This window comes from Perognathus longimembris, chromosome 13, assembly GCF_023159225.1.
Source record: "Perognathus longimembris pacificus isolate PPM17 chromosome 13, ASM2315922v1, whole genome shotgun sequence".
NCBI classification, from domain to species: domain Eukaryota; kingdom Metazoa; phylum Chordata; class Mammalia; order Rodentia; family Heteromyidae; genus Perognathus; species Perognathus longimembris.
In genome coordinates this window covers 52550996-52570487 of record NC_063173.1, presented here as the reverse complement: position 1 = coordinate 52570487, position 19492 = coordinate 52550996, and the positions used below count along the sequence as shown (strand labels likewise).

The 19492-nt window shown below is 45.8% G+C and overlaps 3 protein-coding genes and 1 long non-coding RNA gene across 6 annotated transcripts; 2 read left to right on the top strand and 2 right to left on the bottom strand.

Moving 5' to 3' along the window:
- Window positions 1-43: 43 nt before the first annotated feature.
- On the bottom strand, window positions 44-17910 carry Selenoh (selenoprotein H). Of its 2 annotated transcripts, XM_048359992.1 has the most exons (5): window positions 17900-17910; window positions 1474-1667; window positions 1243-1388; window positions 991-1121; window positions 44-220 (listed from the first exon to the last, which is right to left on the bottom strand). In XM_048359992.1, exons 2-4 carry the CDS (start codon window positions 1593-1595, stop codon window positions 1021-1023), a joined length of 369 nt encoding a protein of 122 aa, XP_048215949.1. In that variant the 5' UTR covers window positions 1596-1667; window positions 17900-17910; the 3' UTR covers window positions 44-220; window positions 991-1020. The 2 variants fall into 2 exon arrangements, with proteins under 2 accessions (XP_048215949.1, XP_048215948.1); XM_048359991.1 differs by lacking the exon at window positions 17900-17910 and having other exon boundaries at window positions 1474-1745.
- Window positions 2916-9250, bottom strand: Tmx2 (thioredoxin related transmembrane protein 2). Of its 2 annotated transcripts, XM_048359988.1 has the most exons (8): window positions 8973-9230; window positions 6863-6923; window positions 6506-6619; window positions 5483-5559; window positions 5156-5262; window positions 4922-4987; window positions 4701-4830; window positions 2916-3688 (listed from the first exon to the last, which is right to left on the bottom strand). In XM_048359988.1, exons 1-8 carry the CDS (start codon window positions 9159-9161, stop codon window positions 3539-3541), a joined length of 894 nt encoding a protein of 297 aa, XP_048215945.1. In that variant the 5' UTR covers window positions 9162-9230; the 3' UTR covers window positions 2916-3538. The 2 variants fall into 2 exon arrangements, with proteins under 2 accessions (XP_048215945.1, XP_048215946.1); XM_048359989.1 differs by lacking the exon at window positions 2916-3688 and having other exon boundaries at window positions 4738-4830; window positions 4933-4987; window positions 8973-9250.
- Window positions 9344-19462, top strand: Med19 (mediator complex subunit 19). The gene is made up of 5 exons (XM_048359990.1): window positions 9344-9806; window positions 16696-16952; window positions 17115-17208; window positions 17767-17861; window positions 18035-19462. The coding sequence occupies exons 1-5, from the start codon at window positions 9590-9592 to the stop codon at window positions 18101-18103; spliced, it is 732 nt and encodes a 243-aa protein (XP_048215947.1). The 5' UTR covers window positions 9344-9589; the 3' UTR covers window positions 18104-19462.
- On the top strand, window positions 12413-13831 carry LOC125361489. The gene is made up of 3 exons (XR_007212949.1): window positions 12413-12607; window positions 12652-12653; window positions 13695-13831. It is a non-coding gene; the product is annotated as an uncharacterized LOC125361489 (long non-coding RNA).
- Window positions 19463-19492: the final 30 nt, after the last annotated feature.

The following is a 19492-nucleotide window of genomic DNA, read 5'->3' as shown; positions in this document are numbered from 1 at the left end:
GGTTTCATCCATCCCTTCATATAAAATTCAACTTCTACTCATGATACTTTTATTTCAACTTTTATTAAACAAAGTCCAAAACACTTTTACAGTGCCTCACTGGAGAGCTGCCTCATAACTGAACCATCATTTCTAGAGATGAAGGAACCATGATTTCAGGTACATGACTAAAGTTTGGCCATGTCCCGTCAAATACTCCACCACCACCAGGGACTGAAAGCTGCATAAAGGAGAAAGGGAAAAAAAGTTAAAAGAGGGAATCCAGGCAGTCATAGAAACCAAGAAAGCTTGGTTTTGAAAGCTTGTCTTGAATTCAAACTCAGAACTCAAGGACTATATCCTTCCCCCACATTTCAACCAACACCCAAATGCTTGCCAAAGCCCCAAATGACAAACGCTTGTTAGCCAAGAGTGGAATATTGTGATCCATTGTTATAACACAAAAGATTCTGCCAATGAAAGGGGAAAAATTCGCTCACTCAAATAAAAAAGCGTATGTCAAGGGACCAGTCAACATTTCCTAAGAGGTTCAAGGAACTAAATCACTGGGAATTCGAAAAAGTGAACATTCAAACAAACTCAAATCTGGTCTACATCTCTAGGACAACACTGGCAGTTCCAGAGGGCACAGGGCACTTTAAATGGCAACAGTATTCTACAGTTTACCTCAAACATAAAAATAAAACAACAAAAAAAACAGGGATAGCAAAGAACAAGCCAGGTAGGAAAACTCTCCTGGAGCTTGAACTCAGAGCCCTGGCACTGTTCCTGAGCTTCTTTTGCCCTACCTCTTAAACCATAGTGCCAATTCCCGCCTTTTCTGTTTATGTGGTTATGAGGAATCGAACCCAGACCTTCATGCATGCTAGGCAAACATTCTACCACTAAGCCACATTCTCAGCCCATTTCTTTGGAAGATCATTTGTTAGTAAATTGTCACCGGTGGGTTTCTTGGGTGGCCACCCCAAGTGAATCCCCACCATCTCAAACCTCAGCAAGAGGGCTTCTGCCCAGGTCTCCTCATGAATGGCACTTCTTCAGTTCTTCCACCACCTCTTGGGGATCCGGAAACTTGAGTTTGCGAGGAGGCCCCTTCTTAATCCCAGTCCAGAGCTGGGCGCCTGGGAATGGACCCGACAAAACAAAGTTAGGGTAGGTGTGAACACTTCTCCAGAAACACCCGCTGCCTTCGCCGTTGGAAACTCCCCACTCCCCTTCCTCCCAGACCCGCGCCCCACTCACTGCGGCCGTCCGGGCGCCGCAGCGTCACCTCGAAGCTGCCCCTGCGGGGCTTGGCGGGGTTCACCTCCACCGGCAGCCCGGGGGCCGCCTGGCGCAGCGCCTGGCGCACGGCCTCGGCATTGCGCCCATAGACCCGTCAGCTCGTGCTGGGGAGGGAAGAAAGGCTGGAGAGGGGGGACCCCGAGCCCGAGAGCCCTCTGCCCCGCTGCGGCGGCCCTCCAGGCCCCTCACCAGTGTTCAATGACGACGACCGCGGCCTCCGCGGCCTCCCCGCCAGCCGCCACTTTCTCTCGCTTATCCGCCGGGTCGACCCCCGCGGCCTCGGCCTTCCGCTTCCTCCCGCGAGGAGCCATGGCGCCGACCAGACGGCCGGGAGCGGGGGCCCAGCTGATAAAGGGTGCGTCCGCTGAGGAAGAGCCCAGCAGCTCAATGGGTCCCGAACCCCAGCTCCCCAAAGCAGACCGCTTCCAAGTGAGCACAAAGCCCGGGCCCGGGAACCCACGTGGGCTGGAGGCGGGGCCTCGGGCCCGGGCGCCCACGTGGGCTGGAGGCGGGACCGCAAACCCGGGCGCAACCACTGCAGTGGAGGGGCCGCCGCGGCAGCTCCGGAGTGAGTCATTCCGCTCTAGGCAAGGGGGGCGGGGGGAGGGCGCGGGGTCGCGGAGGTTGCTCTGGGCGTGCATTGAGGGTCTGAAATGCACCCTCCTTTCTATCGGCGTTCTCAGTACCTCCGCCGCACTCCAAAACCCTTCCCCCTGCGGTCGGTAGATCACTCCCAAACTAAGATGCAACCAGGCGTGTCCTTCCTCGTTAGGAATTAGGCTTCAAACCCTACCCCAGCCAAAAAGTATGTTTAATAAAGAACGAAAAATAAAAAGCATTTAGGTGGAGTGGCCGGTGCCCCAAGGCCCAGATCCTCCCAGGCAGAGGCGGAAAGCTCCTGAGAGGTCAGTCAGGGCATCGCACGCCTGCCTGAGGCGGGTTAGATCGAAAGCAAGCCGAAACCCACCTGTCCAGCCCTAGAGGACACCCAGTTCTTTCTCCTCCCCCTATTGAGATTAAAAGGGACCAACGTGTGAGAATAATGCGAGGAAACGGAAATTATATTCTTTTTAGCAAATAAAGAAGGCCATTTAGAAGAAGTTGGGACCAGGAAGCAACTAACCTACTAGCTTAAACTTTCTTCATTTAAATGCTAAATTACAAGGACTGAGGTAACACAAAGGAGCAGGCCTTTTTTGAAATGGTAATTTGACATCGCTAAATGAGCAGAGACATCCCACTATTTTAAACACTAGGTAACACCCACCAGGGCTTCCCAGAATGAATGCTCAAGGAGCAGCTTGACCTCAAGAACCACCTGTATTCTCCCCTCCCCCCTCAGAAACAAAGGCTGAACTTAGCATTTTGTCATGTTGAGGCTCCAACTCCTACTTCCAGCAATGGGGAGCAGGAAATATTTCTCTAAACCCCTTGCTTCACCACATTGCATTGGTGTGTCTTTATTCAGTTCTTTGATGGGGTAGTCAAGAATCTGGGATCATCACCTCTGTGACCACCCATTGGTAACACTCCCACTCCAAAATAAGTGAAAAATGACAGGGTTGGAACTGTATACCTCAGTGGAAGTAGGAAGGGGCTGGAAGTATATTGCTCAGAGAACCACACAAGACTCAAAGGACAATCCCACTCTCTTTATTATGCAAAACCCTTCCTCTGAATCCCCTCCTAAGGGGGAGGGCTTGATCAATACTATTTTCAAAGATGAAAACTCTGTGGTTAAAGGTTTCTTCTTGGGATTACTGACAAATTTGGGCTTAAATATTTTTAATGCCGCAGATGAAGCCACAAAGGCCTAAGGAAAGCAAGGGTGCTTGTGGAAGCATTCTTGAGGAAGCATTCTTAGTGTTCTATATTCTGGCCACCTAGCATTAGGGTTTAGTCTAGCCTAAGATGAACAGGTCCACAAGGAGAAACAATGAAACCACAGACTGAAGATATCCTGAGTGGTGGATAGCTTTTACACACTGACCTAACGTGGAGGTTCCCTCGTTTCCTTCCTTCTCCACCATGAGATCTCAAGGCCCTGGCCCAGCAAGGAATGCCTTCCAGAAGGGTCCTTAACAAGTTCCCCCATAGCCTATTTAAAATCAGAAACAGCCCCTGTCCTACCCAAGCACAGCCAAACAAGAGAAACAAAAGGCTGTGGCCTTAGGCCAAGATCTGTGGTACAGCAGGAGCTCGGCCTCCAAGGTGCCAGAATTGATGGGAGAGGATGCAAAGCCAGTGAAAGCTCCTACTTGTCCTTCTTGCTTTCTTTACGTGGCACTGTGGTAAGAGTGGGGGCCACAGATTCCTCCTCCTCCGGGATCTGATCTCCACCCTTGGATAACTTCTTGGCTCGATGGTAGAGCTCATTCAGGTTAAATTCACGAATCACATTCTCCTGTGCAACAGAGATACACACTTCAGGATTTGGCTTTGAAGACCTGGCTCTGAGCTTGAGAAGCAAGTATTGAGTTACAGTCTAGGGACACGGGAGGAAGTTTGCCCTAATCAAACGTTCCTCTTCTTTAGGAATCCCAAAAGACAACTAAAATACTATCAATTATACCTACATGCAATTGCAAAACAATCCTGTGAGCCAGGAGTTACTGCCTCCAATTTACCAAAGGAACTTTTAGGGGCATTAGAGACTAAGTCTTGTTTCTGGTTTGGTTTAGTTTGTTTTTCAAGACAAGGGTCTCACTGTATAGCTAAAGCTGGCCAGGAGCTATGTATTTTCCAGCTTTTTTTTTGTTGTTGTTGTTGGCTGGTCCTGGAGGTTGAACTCAGGGCCTGGGCTGTCCCCAAACCTCTCTGTGCTCAAGACTAGTGTTCTACCACTTGAGCCACAGCACCACTTCCAGTTTTTTCTGTTTATGTGGTACTGAGGAATCAAACCTAGGACTACATGCATGCTAGATGAGCACTCTAGCACTAAACCACATTCCCAGTCCCTCCAGCTATTCTTGAACTCAAGATTCTCCCTCAGCCTCCAGGATGCTTGGATTAAAGTGTTCCACCAGGGCTAGGAATGTGGCTTAGCCATAGAGAGCTTGCCTAGCATGCATGAAGAAGCCCTGGGTTCAATTCCTCAGCACCACACACACAGAAAGCCAGAAGTGGTTCTGTGGCTCAAGAAGTAGAGTGCTAGCCTTGAGCAAAAAAAAAAGCCAGGGACAATGCTTATTAGGCCCTGAGTCGAAAGCCCCAGGATTGGCTTAGTGATCTTTACTGATAACTGTTCTAGACTACTAGAAGGATGACATGTAACATAAATTTTCTGAGTGAATAAGTGAGGTCTAGTAACTAATTTAGATCCTCACAGCTATTAAGCAAATGGCAGAGCTGGGAATCAAATCCAGGTTAGGCTTAAAGTCCACTATTCTGTCCTTTTCCAAACCACTTCAGGGTACCTCAGAGAAGGTCCAAGAGACAGCTCGTCCTTTCTTGTCAATCTGTGGCCGCCGCATTACCTCCTTGCCACCTTGGAACAGGATCAGGGTGGGGAGTTGTTTGGTGAGAGGTGATGTGCTCACTTTGTACCTACAAGGCCCAGAAAGGAATCTTAAGTACACCTGTACACATTGCTCAAAGCAAATCCCTGCTCAGACCCTCTGCCAAGCTCTTCACATACCGCGTACTAACATCAGTGTAGCGTCCGACATCCACTTTCCCAAAATTTAGTCCAGTGCAGTTATACCTAAGAATATATTATTAACATACTAAAAAAAAAGAAACATGGGTCAAGATGAGTAGAAATATAGGCATTTGGGGATAAGAGAAAAATCTTTGGTTGCAAGGTGCAAAACCATAGCCAAAATTGAGGGGGAAGTGCATTTCAATTTCCACCATCCCTCTATCTACTCACTTGAGGGAGAGGTCTGCGTAGATGGGAGCAAATGACTGGCAATCGTTAGACCAATTGGCAAAGAACTCCACAATCCAAGTGACCTTCTTGTCCCGCTCCAGTTCTTCCTGCCACACAAATGGAATAAACGGGGCGGCGTGATCACCTGGGCACCTGGAACTATTCAGACCTTAGTCAAATTCCTCATCCCAGCTCCCCTCTCTCTAAGCTCCCACAATAAACTACACCTCTGACTTCCATTTGGAAGTACTATGGCTCTTCCTAGTGAGCAGAGAGCACAAAATAGACAAACCAGGGCCCCAAGAAATGGAAAGTAAGAACACTCACATCGATGGTTTTATCACTGAAGTATTTGATATACTCAGGGCCCATATACAGAGGAGGTTTGCAGGTCATCAGAAACACTGAATACAGAAAAAAGAGGTCAGAGGGAAAAGCTTATTAGGCTTTACTTAGAAGATTCACTTTTAGACCAGCTCAAGGATTTAAGTCACTAAAGGATCTACATCTTGGCTGGGAAGGTGGTTTGGCAGTAGAGTGCTTGCCTAGCATGCATGAAACCCTGGGTTTGATTCCTCAGTATCACAGAAACAGAAAAAGCTGGAATTGGTGCTGTGATTCAAGTGGTAAGAGTGCTAGCCTTGAGCAAAAGAAGCTCAGAGATAGTGCCCAAGCCCTGAGTTCAGGCGCCATGACTGGCAAGAAAAAAAGAAGAATCTACACTTGCAGACATGTAGACCACTGACAATCCCTTCCTCTTAAAAAATCAGGTGTTAGATACAAAAGAACACTACCTAAAATGGGGGGGGGCAAGGAGAAAAGGGTTAATGAGTAAAAAGGGGGGGGAATACAGACAAGAATCTAATGTATATACTAACTACAAAAGGAAGCAGAGTGAAGGGTGGGTAAGGGAAGGATGGATAAGAATGTTGAAAGGAGTGACATTGATCAAGATATATTCTATCCATAAACTACTTTGTTAAATGGCAACTCTTTTGTACAATTACTTAAATATAACAATAAAGCCAGGCATCAGTGACTCATGTCTGTAATCCTAGCCACTCAGGAGGTGAGATCTGAGCTTCAAGATTCAAGCCAGGGTAGTAAAATCTGTGAGGCTCTTATCTCCAATAAACTACCAAAAGAGCCAGAAGTGGGGCTGTGGCTCAAGTGATATTGCACTAACCTTGAGCAAAAGAAGCTCAAGGACAGCACCAGGATTCAAACGCCAGGACTGGGGGAAGGAAAGGAGAAAAAAAAGATAATAAAAAGAAAAAATTGAAACTGGGTCCTCCAACTTTTGTCAACAGTCTTACAAAGAGCTCATACAATAAAGGCAAGTTTCCTCACCTATGCAGAGAGTGATGTAAAGAAGTCCCATTCGAATATCCAGGCGGAAGAAAAGAATTGCATTTGCCACTTTACTAAACATGAAGATGTTGCCTACGTGTTGCTCCACAGTGACTGAAACAGAGAGATACTGTAGGTCAGGCTGAGTTGCAGGTTCCTCTATCCTATGTCCCCCCTTTGACATGGGAGGAGGATGTATGAGATGTATGTATGAGTTCAACACCAAATTCAGCCTTGGCATACAATTAGGAGTATGTTCAGCAGATTAATTCCCTTCTTCTGATATGACATGAAAGAAAGCACTCTCAGAGGGCATTAGGTCTAACCCTGATAGACTAAGAAGCAGACTGGACTTACTTGACCTTCGATTCTTCATCATCACGATGGCACTAAGAAACATCAGGATCTCTACTTCTCTCTGGAACAGAATCAATAACAGGAAAGCATCAAACAGAGCTGATGGGAAGAAAAGGAGGTAAGTGATCCAAACAGGGAATGGTGATAATAAAGAAGGAACTGGAGTTGGCTAGGGCGAGGTGGGGAAAACAAGTCAGAAGAGCTAGGTCAGGCTCTAGCCCTGTCACAGATAGGCAAATCTTTTAACCCCCGAGCTTTGGTTTCTTTTCTCTCTCTCTCTACCTATCTTTCTCTTTTTATTTTTTGAGCCAGGATCTCATATGTAACCCAGGCAGGCCTCCCTCTAACTCCCACTCCTCCAGTCTCAGCCTCCTAAGCACTGGGATTACAGTTATGTACCACCATATCAAGCAGGTTTTCTTGACTAAATACTATTTCAAAATGCTATTGTTTGGGCTGGGGATATAGCCTAGTGGCAAGAGTGCCTGCCTCGGATACACGAGGCCCTAGGTTCGATTCTCCAGCACCACATATGCAGAAAACGGCCAGAAGCGGCGCTGTGGCTCAAGTGGCAGAGTGCTAGCCTTGAGCGGGAAGAAGCCAGGGACAGTGCTCAGGCCCTGAGTCCAAGGCCCAGGACTGGCCAAAAAAAAAAAAAAAAAATGCTATTGTTTTTGCTCAAAGCCAGCTAGCTCTGTAAAACTTCAGACAGAGCTCCACTACCAGCTTTTTGATAACAAACTGGAATAAGTCATGGACTTTCCTGCTCTGACTGGCTTTGAACCATCAGTCCTCAGATCTCAGCCACCTGAGTAAATAGGATTACAGGCAAGAGCTACTTGTGCCTGGCTGGCTAAATTACACTTACACATAAAGATACCTTTGTTTCATTTTTGCTTTCTAATGCTAGGGATGAAAACTAGAGCCCGCCCCTCCCCCCCAGAAATGCACTCTACCACTGAGCTATACACACATCCTCATTTTTCCTAATGTTTTGGCCTTTTGAGATAATGTCTTGCCATATATCTTAGGCTGGCCATAAAGTTGTGATCGTTTGCCTTGTCTCTTTGAGTGCTAGAATTACAAATGGCACCCCCCAAACCTATATCCATTCCACTTTACTATCCACTTTAACTCAACCACAATAATATTATCATGCTGTGTCATACGGTCCGGAAACTCTTGGAATCTCTGGAGTGATGCATCTTTTGGATGCTGTTGTAGTTTGGATCTCTGCCCCTCCCCCTACAGGACCAACAAGGTCTATAATGCCCAAGTTGATCTCAAACTCCGAGGCTCAAATGATGCTACTTTACCTCAACTTTCTTGCGTTAGATATACTTTCCTCTTTGTCGGCGGTGGAGCTTGAACTCAGGACCTGGGCGCTGTCCCTGAGCTCTTCAGCTCAAAGTTAGAGCACTACCACTTGGGCCACAGCGCCAGTTTCGGTTTGATAAAGAGTCTCACAGACTTTCCTGCCCCGGCTGGCTTTGAACCACGATCCTCTGATCTCACCCTCCTGAGTAGCTAGGATTACAGGTGTGAGCCACCTGCGCCCGGCTATAATCTTAATCTTTTTGGGGAGAATTTTTTTAATTAGCATACATTAGCTGCATATTCAGTTTCATGTGACATTTCCACACATGTATAAATGTACCCCCAATTAACCGTTTTACCCACCCTCCTATATTCCCCCTTCTCAATAACCAATGTTATGTACTTCATTTTCCAATTTCCCAAATCAGTACATCAAGAATTGTCCAGGAAAACAATAACTAGCTATTAGCTGGGCACCGTTGGCTCACGCCTATCAACCTAGCTGCTCAGGATCGTGGTTCGAAGCCAGCCCGGGCAGGCAAGTCCATAAGACTTTTACCTACAATTAACTGACTTTAGTGGAGCCTGTGGCTCAAGTGATAGAGTGCTAGCCTAGGTGAAAGTGCTCAGGGAAAGCGCCCAGGCCCTGAGTTCAAACCCCAGGACTGGCACACGTACCCCTAAAAAAAAAATCTCAAGGTGTCTACAGAAAACTGAGCCCCGAAAGTCTCAGGTGCCCCCGCAAAAGCAGAAACAGTCAAGGTCGTGGGCTACTAAGCCAGGGGGCGCTCACCCAGTCAAAGTCACACGGGTTGCCATCTTCGCGCTGGGTAGGGAGACCGTTGCACAGCGGCGGTAGTTTCCTCACGAGCAGGAAGGCAGCGGAGAGCAGGGCAGACAGAAGGCAGTAAGGGCGGGCCAGCCATCGTGAAAGCCGCGGCACGGAATAGATCAGAGCAATGAGAGGCGCCAGAACCGCCATCTTCCAGGCCCCAGCGGCCCAGCCGCACTCTGGCGTCTGCAGGTCTGGTTCCGCCTCCCTCACTTAGGAAGGTTTTTCTATTGGGTCAAATCTCAGAAGCACAGGCTCCGGACCCGGAAGTGGATATGATGGGCTGTATTGGTAGGTCAAGACTGCAGAGGGGCATTTGATAGTTTATTGGACGACCTGCCCGTCGCTTTTGCAAGTGAGTCATTCGATTGGGTATTTTTCAGCGAAGATAAGGTTACCTAGCACTTCCGGAACGTTCTCGCAGAGCGACGGAAATAGTTGCGGGAAGAGGGGAGGTGGAGCCTGAACTATCCAATCACAGGAGATCGCTACGGGAAGTGGGCGGCACGTGGTGAGAGGACTGTCCAATTAAAAGCACTAACGCCAGGCGCCGAGACAGTGCCTGGGCCGAGGGGACGATGGAGAATTTCACGGCGCTGTTCGGAGCTCAAGCCGACCCACCACCGCCCCCAAGTGCATTAGGCTTCGGACCAGGGAAGCCTCCACCTCCACCTCCTCCTCCTCCTGGCGGAGGTCCTGGGACGGCCCCCCCTCCAGCTGCGACTACGGCTGCCCCGGGAGCAGATAAATCTGCAGCTGGTTGTGGCCCTTTCTACCTCATGAGGGAACTGCCAGGTGAGTACTTAGGCCTGGACGAAGCCAACCAATCGTCTTAGAGCTCTCAGGTGGTGGGCGTGGCTATCACTGGAGAGGTTGAGGGGTAACTTAGGCAACAAGTTCAAAGTCGGAAGATTAGAATTAAGGGATGACTTGAACTCTTGGGATCGCTGGGTTTGGGGCGGAGGGAGTAGGGGTGGGGGGGGTGGAGCATCCCTGCAGTTGGCTTTCACTAAATCTGGCCTCCGTCACTGACGTTTGCTATTTTGTGACTACCCAAAAGTAGGATCCAGGATTGAGTTTGGAACTTGAGAGGCCTGAATTTTGTTGTTGTTGTTGTTGTTGTTGTTGTTTGTTTGTTGATGTTTCCTTATGTTGGTACTAGGGTCTGAACTCAGGGCCTGGGCACTGACCGTAAGCTTCTTTTGCTTAAGGCCACCGCCCTACCACTTGAGCCACAGCTCCACATAAGGCTTTTTTGGGGGGAGATGGGGGTTTCAATTGGAGATGACTCAACCCCCCACTGGCCTTGAACCATGATCCTCACATTTTAGCCCCCTGTGTAGCTAGAATAACAGGTGTAAGCCACCAGTGGCGCCCTACAGAGGCCTAAGGTTTTAGGTTCAAGTCTTCCACAAATTTGTTTGGGACAAATTGCCTACCTTACCAATGACTCAACCATTCTTCTTTTCAAAAAAGGATTACATGGGGTCTGGGAATATGGCTTAGTAGTAGTGTGCTTGCCCAGCAGGCACAACGAAGTCCTGGGTTTGATTCCTCAGTACCACATACACAGAAAAAGCCAAAAGTGGCACTGTGGCCCAAGTGGTAGAGCACTAGCCTTGAGCAAAAGAAGCTCAGAGACAGAGCACAGGCCCTGAGTTCAAGGTCCAGGACTCAAGCAAAAAAAAAAGGGGGGGGGGGAAACTGCATAGGATGCAATTACCAGCACTTCTAGCAGTTTTATTGTTATTTAGCACTATATAACCTAAGCATTGTTAAACGTGATAAGACTGATGAGATGCAGAGCTTTTGAAGTTTTCTTGTCAGCATTAGAGGTGATGTGTAAACAATATAAATCCAATATTGGTTTAATAATATGAGGAGAAAATAAATAGTTGTAGAACTATTTTAAACTAGAATGAACACAGAACTTTCAAGTAGATAACATTTGAGTGAAAACCATGCATAAACTGACAGACAAATAGTTCTAGATCAAGAAAAGAGATCAGAAGTCCTGTTGGGACAAAAGATTGAGATATCTGAGGTACAGAAAACCCTTTAGATCCCAGTGAAGACTGCTATGAGATAAAGTACAACGGAAAGGCCAAGGTCTTCATAAAGCATTTAAAATCCAAAGGGAGGCAGCAGCTCATGCCTGTAATCCTAGCTACTCAGGAGGCTGAGATTTTTTTTTTCCCCCAGTCCTGGGCCTTAGACTCAGGACCTGAGCACTGTTCCTGGCTTCTTTTTGCTCAAGGCCAGCACTCTGCCACCTGAGCCACAGAGCCACTTCTGGCTTTTTCTGTATATGTGGTGCTGGGGAATTGAGCCCAGGGCTTCATGTATACAAGGCAAGCACTCTTGCCACTAGGCCATATCCCCAGCCCAGGAGGCTGAGATTTGAGAATCTCCATTCAAGGCAGCATGAGCAGGAAAGTCCAAGAGACAGTCATCTTCAATTAACCACCAAAAAGCCAGAAGTGAAGCTGTATCTCTAGTAGTAGAGTGCTTTCCTTGAGCACAAAAGCTCAAGGACAGTGTCCAAGCTCTTAGTTGCCCCAGGACTAACACACACACACACACAAAATCCAAAGGAAAGCCATTTTTACACAGGCCACTTAACATAAGTCATTTTAACAGTCATATTTACTTATTTTAAATTATTTAAGTGGGTAAGTGAAGAACGAATTTTGTTTTTGTTTTTGTCTGTCGTGGGGGCTTGAATTCTGGGCCTGGGCACTGTCCCTGAGCTCTTCAGCTCAAGGCTAGCACTCTATCATTCAAGCCCCAGCGCCACTTCCATATGTGAAGAATGAAAGGTAAGAGAACCAATCCAAGGTTAACATTCATTCATGCAGGAAATAACTGGTTTCACTCAGGTCTTAGCAGTGGAGAGGTGATGCAGGACGCCTGTCATAGGCAGAGCTGAGAGCTGACAGGAATGAAGGACTGCAAGTAGAAGTGAAGGAGGAAGAAGAATTGAGAGCAACGTGTAGGATTTCAGCAGGGATATTTTGGGGGCGGAAGTCTAGGGGAGACTAGGAAGATGAAGTTCAAGGAGCTGGAAACTTGTTTTAGACCTCCTAAGTCTCCAGAATACCTTTCATTCATCCCAAGCTTTACTGCCACATCATGACTTGAGGGAAATGACAAGTACCTTGAAATTTACAACACACTAATGTGTGACAGCATTTGGAAACACAGTCCCTGGGTGTTAGTGGATCATGCCTGCAATCCTAGTTACTTAGGCTGAGATCTGAAGATTGTCATTTGAAGCTAGTCCAAAGCAAGCAAGAAAGTCAGTGAGACTCTTAGCTCCAATTAATCATCCCAAAAAGTGTCAGACTTTAGCAGAAAAAGCTAAGGGATAGCACCCAGGACTTGAGTTCAAGCCCCAGTTCTGGCACCAAGAAAACAATAAAGAAAAGAAAAAAGTCTTAGAGATAGGAATAACTTTCTGTACTTTATAGCTGGGAAAAAAAAACATAAGTATAAAGAGAGTGGCTGTTTTTTTAACTGATGATTGGTGTCCACTAGCAATTTCTTTAACCTTTATTTTGTCTTACCAATTCTGATCCTTCCTATTTTTGATTTATGTCAAACACATCCTTTTTTTTATTAATTAAATTTTGTTGACAAGATGTTGTGCAAAAGGGGTACAGTTACATAATAAGGTAGTGAGTACATTTCTTGTGATATCTTACACTCTCATTTTTCTTTCCCTTCCCTAGATCAGGTAGGCATATATACAATACCCAGTGTACCAAAATCATACAGAGTAACCATGTAGCGTACGCCAAAGGAAATTCACCTAGAACTTTAAATGTAATGTCAACAATAGAATCCTCCTGTGTCCTTCTCTTGGAGTTGTTTTTGCTTATCCTCATCTTATATGATCATATGTTCATAGCTGTTGAGCTGTTGTGATCCACTGATAGGTCTACTCTAGACCTAAGTTAGTTAATGTAAGGTCGCTGACTCAAACTTGTGGAAATACCATTTGAAAAGAAGTTTGTTGTTTCGCAGACCAGGTCTCTACTGTCCTCCCCCACCCTAACAGTCATATATATCAAGAAGGCCATGCCCATGGGCTGGGGATATAGCCTAGTGGCAAGAGTGCCTGCCTCAGATACACGAGGCCCTAGGTTCGATTCCCCAGCACCACATATACAGAAAACGGCCAGAAGCGGTGCTGTGGCTCAAGTGGCAGAGTGCTAGCCTTGAGCGGGAAGAAGCCAGGGACAGTGCTCAGGCCCTGAGTCCAAGGCCCAGGACTGGCCAAAAAAAAAACAAAAAAAGAAGGCCATGCCCCTTTGTTCTCTGTGTTCTAGGCTTGTCTCGCTCAACATTATTTGTTCAAGTTCTGACCAGTTCCCTGCGAATACCAATATGTTATCATTTCTAATCGCTATGTAGTATTCCATTGTGTATGGGTACCACATTTTTGGGATCCATTCATCTGTAGAGGGGCATCTGGGTTGTTTCCATATTTTGGCTGTTGTGAATTGTGCAGCAGTGAACATGGATGTGCAGATGTCTTTTTGATATCCTGAGACCTGTTGTTCAGGATGGATGCCTAGGAGTGGTATGGCTGGGTCATAGGGTATGTCTATGCTGAGCTTTTTGAGGAACCTCCATACTGTTCTCCAAAGTGGTTGTGCTAATTTGCACTCCCACCAGTAGCAAACACATCCTTTCTGAGCAAATGTTGGGCATGGTAGGAGTGGGAAAAGTGATGAGAAAGGGAGAGAGATTAATGAACTTGGTCTTTACTTTTTGATTTCTTTTAATTTTATTTTAATTAAGGATGCACAAATATGCCTTAATCGTGATTCTATTTCTTGGGTTTTGTGTTATTGTTTGTTGTGCTGGTCCTGGGGCTTGGGCTCAGAACACAGCTCTGAGCTTTTGTGCTCAAGGCCATCACTCTACCACTTGAGCCACAGCTCCACTTCCTGCCTTTTTTGTGATTAATTGGAGATAAGAGTCTCATGGACTTTCCTGTGCTGGCTGGCTTTGAACCTTGATCCTCAGATCTCAGAGTCCTAAATAGGATTATAGGAGTGAGCCATTTCTTTCTAGCCTTCTTTCTTTCTATACATTTTTTTAATGATGCTGGGTATCACATGCTAGGCAAGCACTCATCATGGAAATACATATATTCTCAGTCCCACTGAGATTTTTGAGTTGAAGAATACACCTTTCTGTGGCTTAGTGGTAGAGTGCTTGCCTAGTATGCATGAATCCTTGGGCTACATTCCTCAGTACCACGACAGGGAAAAAAAAATAGAAATGGCACTGTACCTCAAGTGGTGGTAGAGTGCTAGCCTTGACCAAAAATGAAGCTCAGGGACAATGCCCAGGCCCTGAGTTCATGCCCCAAGACTGGCAAATAAGTAAATATGTAAATAAATAAATAACATAACTATCTGGAGCTGGGTTCCAGTGGCTCAATCCTGTAATTCTAGTTACTTGGGAGGCTAAGATCTGAAGGTTGAGGTTTGAAGCTTGGCAGAAGTCTGTGAGACTCTTAATCTCCAATTAACCACCAAAAAGCCAGAGGTAGAGCTGTGCTCAAATGGTAGAATATTAGCCTTGAGTGCAAAGCCCTAAACAAGAGCACAAGGCCTTAAATTCAAGCCCCAGTAGGAGCACAAAAAAAAAAAAAAAAAGAAAGAACTACACATAGAGGAAAAGTACTTGGTAATAAATATGTGAGTAATGCGTGCACCACGTTGTAACTAGCAACACATGAATGGACAGGACATTGTCTATGCAGCCCAGGGTTACAGTTCGGAACCTTAGTTTTTTCCCAGGTGAATGATTATAAAGCACTTTTGTCATTTGTACCCTGTGTGCCCATAATTATTGATGAAGTTGTAGATTATATATTTTTACCTCAGCTCGTTAGTCCTTCACTGTTAAGTTTATATTCTTTGGAAATAGGTCAGTCATACGATATCTGTCAATAATGCCTTAATGTGTATCTTTTTTTGTTTGTTCTAGTACTAGGGCTTGAAGTCATTGCCAGGGCACTGTCCCTGATCTTTTTTGCTTAAAGATGACTTTCTACCACTTGAGCTACACTTCCAGCTTCTTTTGTGGTTAATTGGAGATAAATCTCAGACTTTTCTTCCAACTGTGATTCTCTTACCTCAGCTTTCTGAGTAGCTGGAATTACAAATGTGAGCCACTGGCACCCAGCCTGCTAGAACATTTGATGAAAAGTATTCAGAACACTGCAGTAGTGAGTGTCACCTAAGTTGTTCTGATTAGTCTAAGGAGAGTGGAGGGTGTTTCAGTGAGCTAGAACAATTTCCATCTCTGCCTACTTGGACTTTTGCCTTCTCCCCTTTCCTCCATTCTATAGTACTATAATTTTAGTGTTTATTACATTATCAGGTGGGAGGTAGGGAGACTCACAAAGTAGCCCAGGCTGTCCTTGAAATCCCAGACCTGGGCTGGGGATATGGCCTAGTGGCAAGAGTGCTTGCCTTGTATACATAGGCCCTGGGTTCAATTCCCCAGCACCACATATACAGAAAACGGCCAGAAGTGGCGCTGTGGCTCAAGTGGCAGAGTGCTAGCCTTGAGCAAAAAGAAGCCAGGGACAGTGCTCAGGCCCTGAGTCCAGGCACCAGGACTGGCCAAAAAAAAAAGAAATCCCTGACCTCCTGAGAGCTTGGTTTGACCAGTGTGCCCACCCTGGCAATCTCATTATATTACTGTGTGACTGCCCCCTAGCTCAAATTGAGTGGACCAGATGTGTTTCAGATTTCAGGGTTTTTCAGATTTGGGAATATTTGCAGATTTTTCCCAGGTAAACATCCCTAATTTGAAAATCAGAATGTTCTAAAAGTTTTTTGGTAGTACCAGCATTTGGAGTCAGGGCCTTGTGCTTAGTAGGTAGGTGCTCTCCCACTTGCCCCATGCCTCTAGTCAATGCCCTACACCCTCAGCCCTTTTTGCCCTTTGAGGGTGTGGGGGTACCAGTCCTGGGGCTTGAACTCAGGGCCTTAACACTGTCCTTGAGCTTTTTCACTCCTGGCTAGCACTCTTCCACTTAAGGCACAGCTCCACTTGTGGCTGTGTGTGTGTGTGTGCATACGCATGCACACACTTAATTGGAGATAAGAATCTCACACTTTCCTGCCCTGGCATTGAACTGCTATCCTCAGACCTCAGCTTGAGTATCTAGGATTACAGCTGTAAGCCACCAGTGCCCAGCTTTATTTTTGAGTTAGGGTCTTGGTGATTTTGTGCAGACTGGCATGGACCTCCTACAGCTGGCATGACAGGCCTGTGCTATCACATAAGCAACAAGTGAGATGTGGTCTCACTTGCTTTTGGTATGAGCTGACCTTAAACCATGACCCTCCCATCGGATATCTTGGCTACCTGATTAGCCTGGGGTTTCAGGAGTGAGTCACCATACCTGCATGATTGTCATGTAGAGCTCAAAGAATTGCAGATTCCAAGTTTCCAAACTTCAGGTTTTCATATTAGGGTATGTTCACCTGCATTTAGTTTTGCTCAGTTTCTTACAAGTCAATTTAAAATTCTGTAATGCTTCCAGTTTCCTATGTAGGTTAAAATAGTCCTTCACTGTCCCTTTTGATCGATGACAGAAAAAGAATCTCTCCTTTTGGTACTGATTTCCTTTTTTTAACTCTGTGTTCTCTAGGTAGCACAGAGTTGACGGGCAGTACCAACCTGATCACACATTACAAACTGGAACATGACTATAATAAGTTCTGTGGAAAGAAGGTGAAGGAGAAGCTAAGTAACTTTCTGCCCGACCTGCCAGGGATGATTGATCTGCCGGGTTCCCATGATAACAGCAGCCTCCGCTCCCTCATTGAGAAGCCTCCTATTCTTAGTAGTTCTTTTAATCCTATCACAGGGACCATGCTCTCTGGCTTCCGCCTCCACACTGGCCCGGTGAGTCTCCTATTGGGGAGGAAGGTGGCAAACAGGGAGGCCTAAAAAGCATGGTGGTGGCTTTCTATCCAAGTCTGCTCCTTTGTAATTTACTGAGAGGTAGGTTTCTGCATAGGATCTCCAGGTGAACAGACTCACCTAACCTTCCTTTGGTTCCTTCAGCTGCCAGAACAGTGTCGTCTGATGCATATTCAGCCTCCCAAGAAGAATAAGCATAAGCACAAACAGAGCCGTACCCAAGATCCTGTCCCCCCAGGTAAGAAGCAGTGCTATTTATAGCAAGAGTACTGTCTGCTTTGGTCTTTCAGTTAAATGCAGTTAAGTATCTTTTAGGAGCCCTGAACTCCCAAATCTTCCTGCGTAAGGAATTGGCATACCAGGGTCTCTTAGGTAAGTAGGGATTTAGCACAGAGATGGGTTTTTTTGGTTGGTCATGGGGCTTGAACTCTGTGCTGGGGCACTGTCCGAGCGCTTCAGCTCAAGTCTAGCACTCTACCACTTTGAGCCACAGTGCCACTTCCAGTTTGTCTTATCATTAATTGGAAAGTCTCAAAGACTTCCTGCCCAGGCTGGCTTTGAACCTGATCCTCAGATCTCAGCCTCCCAAGTAGCTAGGATTACAGGTGTGAGTCACCAGTATCTGGCTATATCTTTTAAAAAAATTTTTTTAATTATCTTCAAGCCTCTGTATCCTTTATATCCATCTGGAAAAAAGCAGCTGCCGCGGACATGAGATTATCCCGCAGAATTTTGAGTATATACAGCGGCAGAGAATTTCAAGCTGTACAAGTTAACAGGCCTCTGTTTCCTACAGAAACACCATCTGATTCAGATCACAAGAAGAAGAAGAAGAAAAAAGAAGAGGATCCTGAACGGAAAAAGAAGAAGAAAGAGAAGAAGAAAAAGAAGGTATGTGGAAGCCTAGTGCTACAGCCCAGTGAGTCTACCTATCTCACCCTTAATTATTCCTTTGCTTCAAGTGGGATTCTGGACTGAACACCCAGGGCAAGTTGGTTTTTTCTTGTACAGAACTGGCCAAGGCTAGTTTCTGAATTTTCTAACTCCTTTTCCTCTCCTCCCAGAACCGACACAGTCCAGACCACCCGGGTATGGGCAGCTCCCAGGCCAGCAGCAGTAGCAGCCTCCGCTAACAGAACCACTGGACGTTGTCAGGTCGACTTTTCCTGCTGTACTGAACCTGCTGACACAAGCTGTCTCCCAGACTCTGGGACACTGCCTTTGGGACACCTAGCAGCTGGTACCGAGGCCAGCTCCTGCTGTGCTTGATGGAGGTCAAGATCAATACATACTAGAAGGCAATGGTTTTGAAAGGCTCAGCCAGTTGGCTTCCTCATGGATATTTCCCCCTCTCCCAGGGAGCTATTTCTTTCCACTTTTGTGCTATTTGTCTGATTTCAGGACTTGTTAGGGACTTTGTTTGAAAATATTTTTTTTTTGTATTTATCAAACTGGCTGAAGTGTGGCTGCCTGTTAAGAGGTAAGTGCCTTTCTATGTGAGTCAGGGTTAAGACAAGGCATTGCTAAATTGATTTGGGTCTTGTCACTACAGTATCTCATTAGCAGGCAGTAAAACGACCACGTGAGACTGGAGACATGGTTCTAAAGTAAGGCAGAGCTTGATACTACTTTTCTAAGTAGACACATAACACACTCACTGCCCATGGTGAGGGCCAGACACCTGGATGATTTCCAAGGTCCACCTGAAGAGCTGATCCAATGAAGCTTGAACTGTGTTCTAGGTAAACTATGTGTTGAAATAGAATAGAGAACTGAAAAAGCACCAATTTACTAATGTTTATCAACAGGATTGGTTCTTAGGTCAAAAGCCTAAGATTGGGTTGAACCTCTGGCAACCAAAGATAAAGTGCTCTTGTCTTTGTAAAGAACATCTGACCTGCCTTATTCCTTAGTTCAGACAATGAAAATATTCGAAGTCATTAAAGTATTTCTAAACTTCAAAGACAGCATCAAAAGCAGCAGCCTGAGGTAGAAATGAAAATGTAAAGTAGATCCCTTTACTTTTTGGAGCAAGCTAAATAGCAGAAAACATATGCAGGGAAACATGAAGTAATGTAATATGACTTTAAATTTGATACGGACTATTAATATCTGTTGCTATATGCTATGGCTCTTCCCAGATAAATGGGCAGACAACCACTTGCTCAGCTCCTTTTAATTCTGGACTTCAGAGTATGGGTTTATATTTTAGCTCCATGGGATACAAAGGGTTCTGGAGGTTTCCTGAGATTTAGTTTCTGAGGATGCCTATTTAAAGTGAGGGTAGAACCTTTGCTTTTGACAAATAGAAGGCTGCTGCCCATATCCAGTCACCCTTGACTATACCCAAAAGGAGCCTTACTTTCTGGAGACAAAATTAAGGAACAACTCAACAAAGTTGAAAGCTAGTTCTCTATGCTTTGACAAGTTTTCATGGTTACAAAACATTCAGGAATTTCTTAATTAAATTACTCAAGTTAAAACAAGACCTGTTGTGTCCGGTTAATTTTCACTATGACCTG

Coding starts and splice junctions, on each gene's coding strand:
- Tmx2 (XM_048359988.1), bottom strand. CDS start 9,161: ATGGCGGTTCTGGCGCCTCTCATTGCTCTGATCTATTCCGTGCCGCGG. Junction 6,924..8,972: donor ACCCGTGTGACTTTGACTGG/GTGAGCGCCCCC, acceptor ATTCTGTTCCAG/AGAGAAGTAGAGATCCTGAT. Junction 3,689..4,700: donor TCTCTTGGACCTTCTCTGAG/GTACCCTGAAGT, acceptor TCTGTTGCACAG/GAGAATGTGATTCGTGAATT.
- Med19 (XM_048359990.1), top strand. CDS start 9,590: ATGGAGAATTTCACGGCGCTGTTCGGAGCTCAAGCCGACCCACCACCG. Junction 16,953..17,114: donor TCCGCCTCCACACTGGCCCG/GTGAGTCTCCTA, acceptor TGGTTCCTTCAG/CTGCCAGAACAGTGTCGTCT. Junction 17,862..18,034: donor AAGAGAAGAAGAAAAAGAAG/GTATGTGGAAGC, acceptor CTCTCCTCCCAG/AACCGACACAGTCCAGACCA.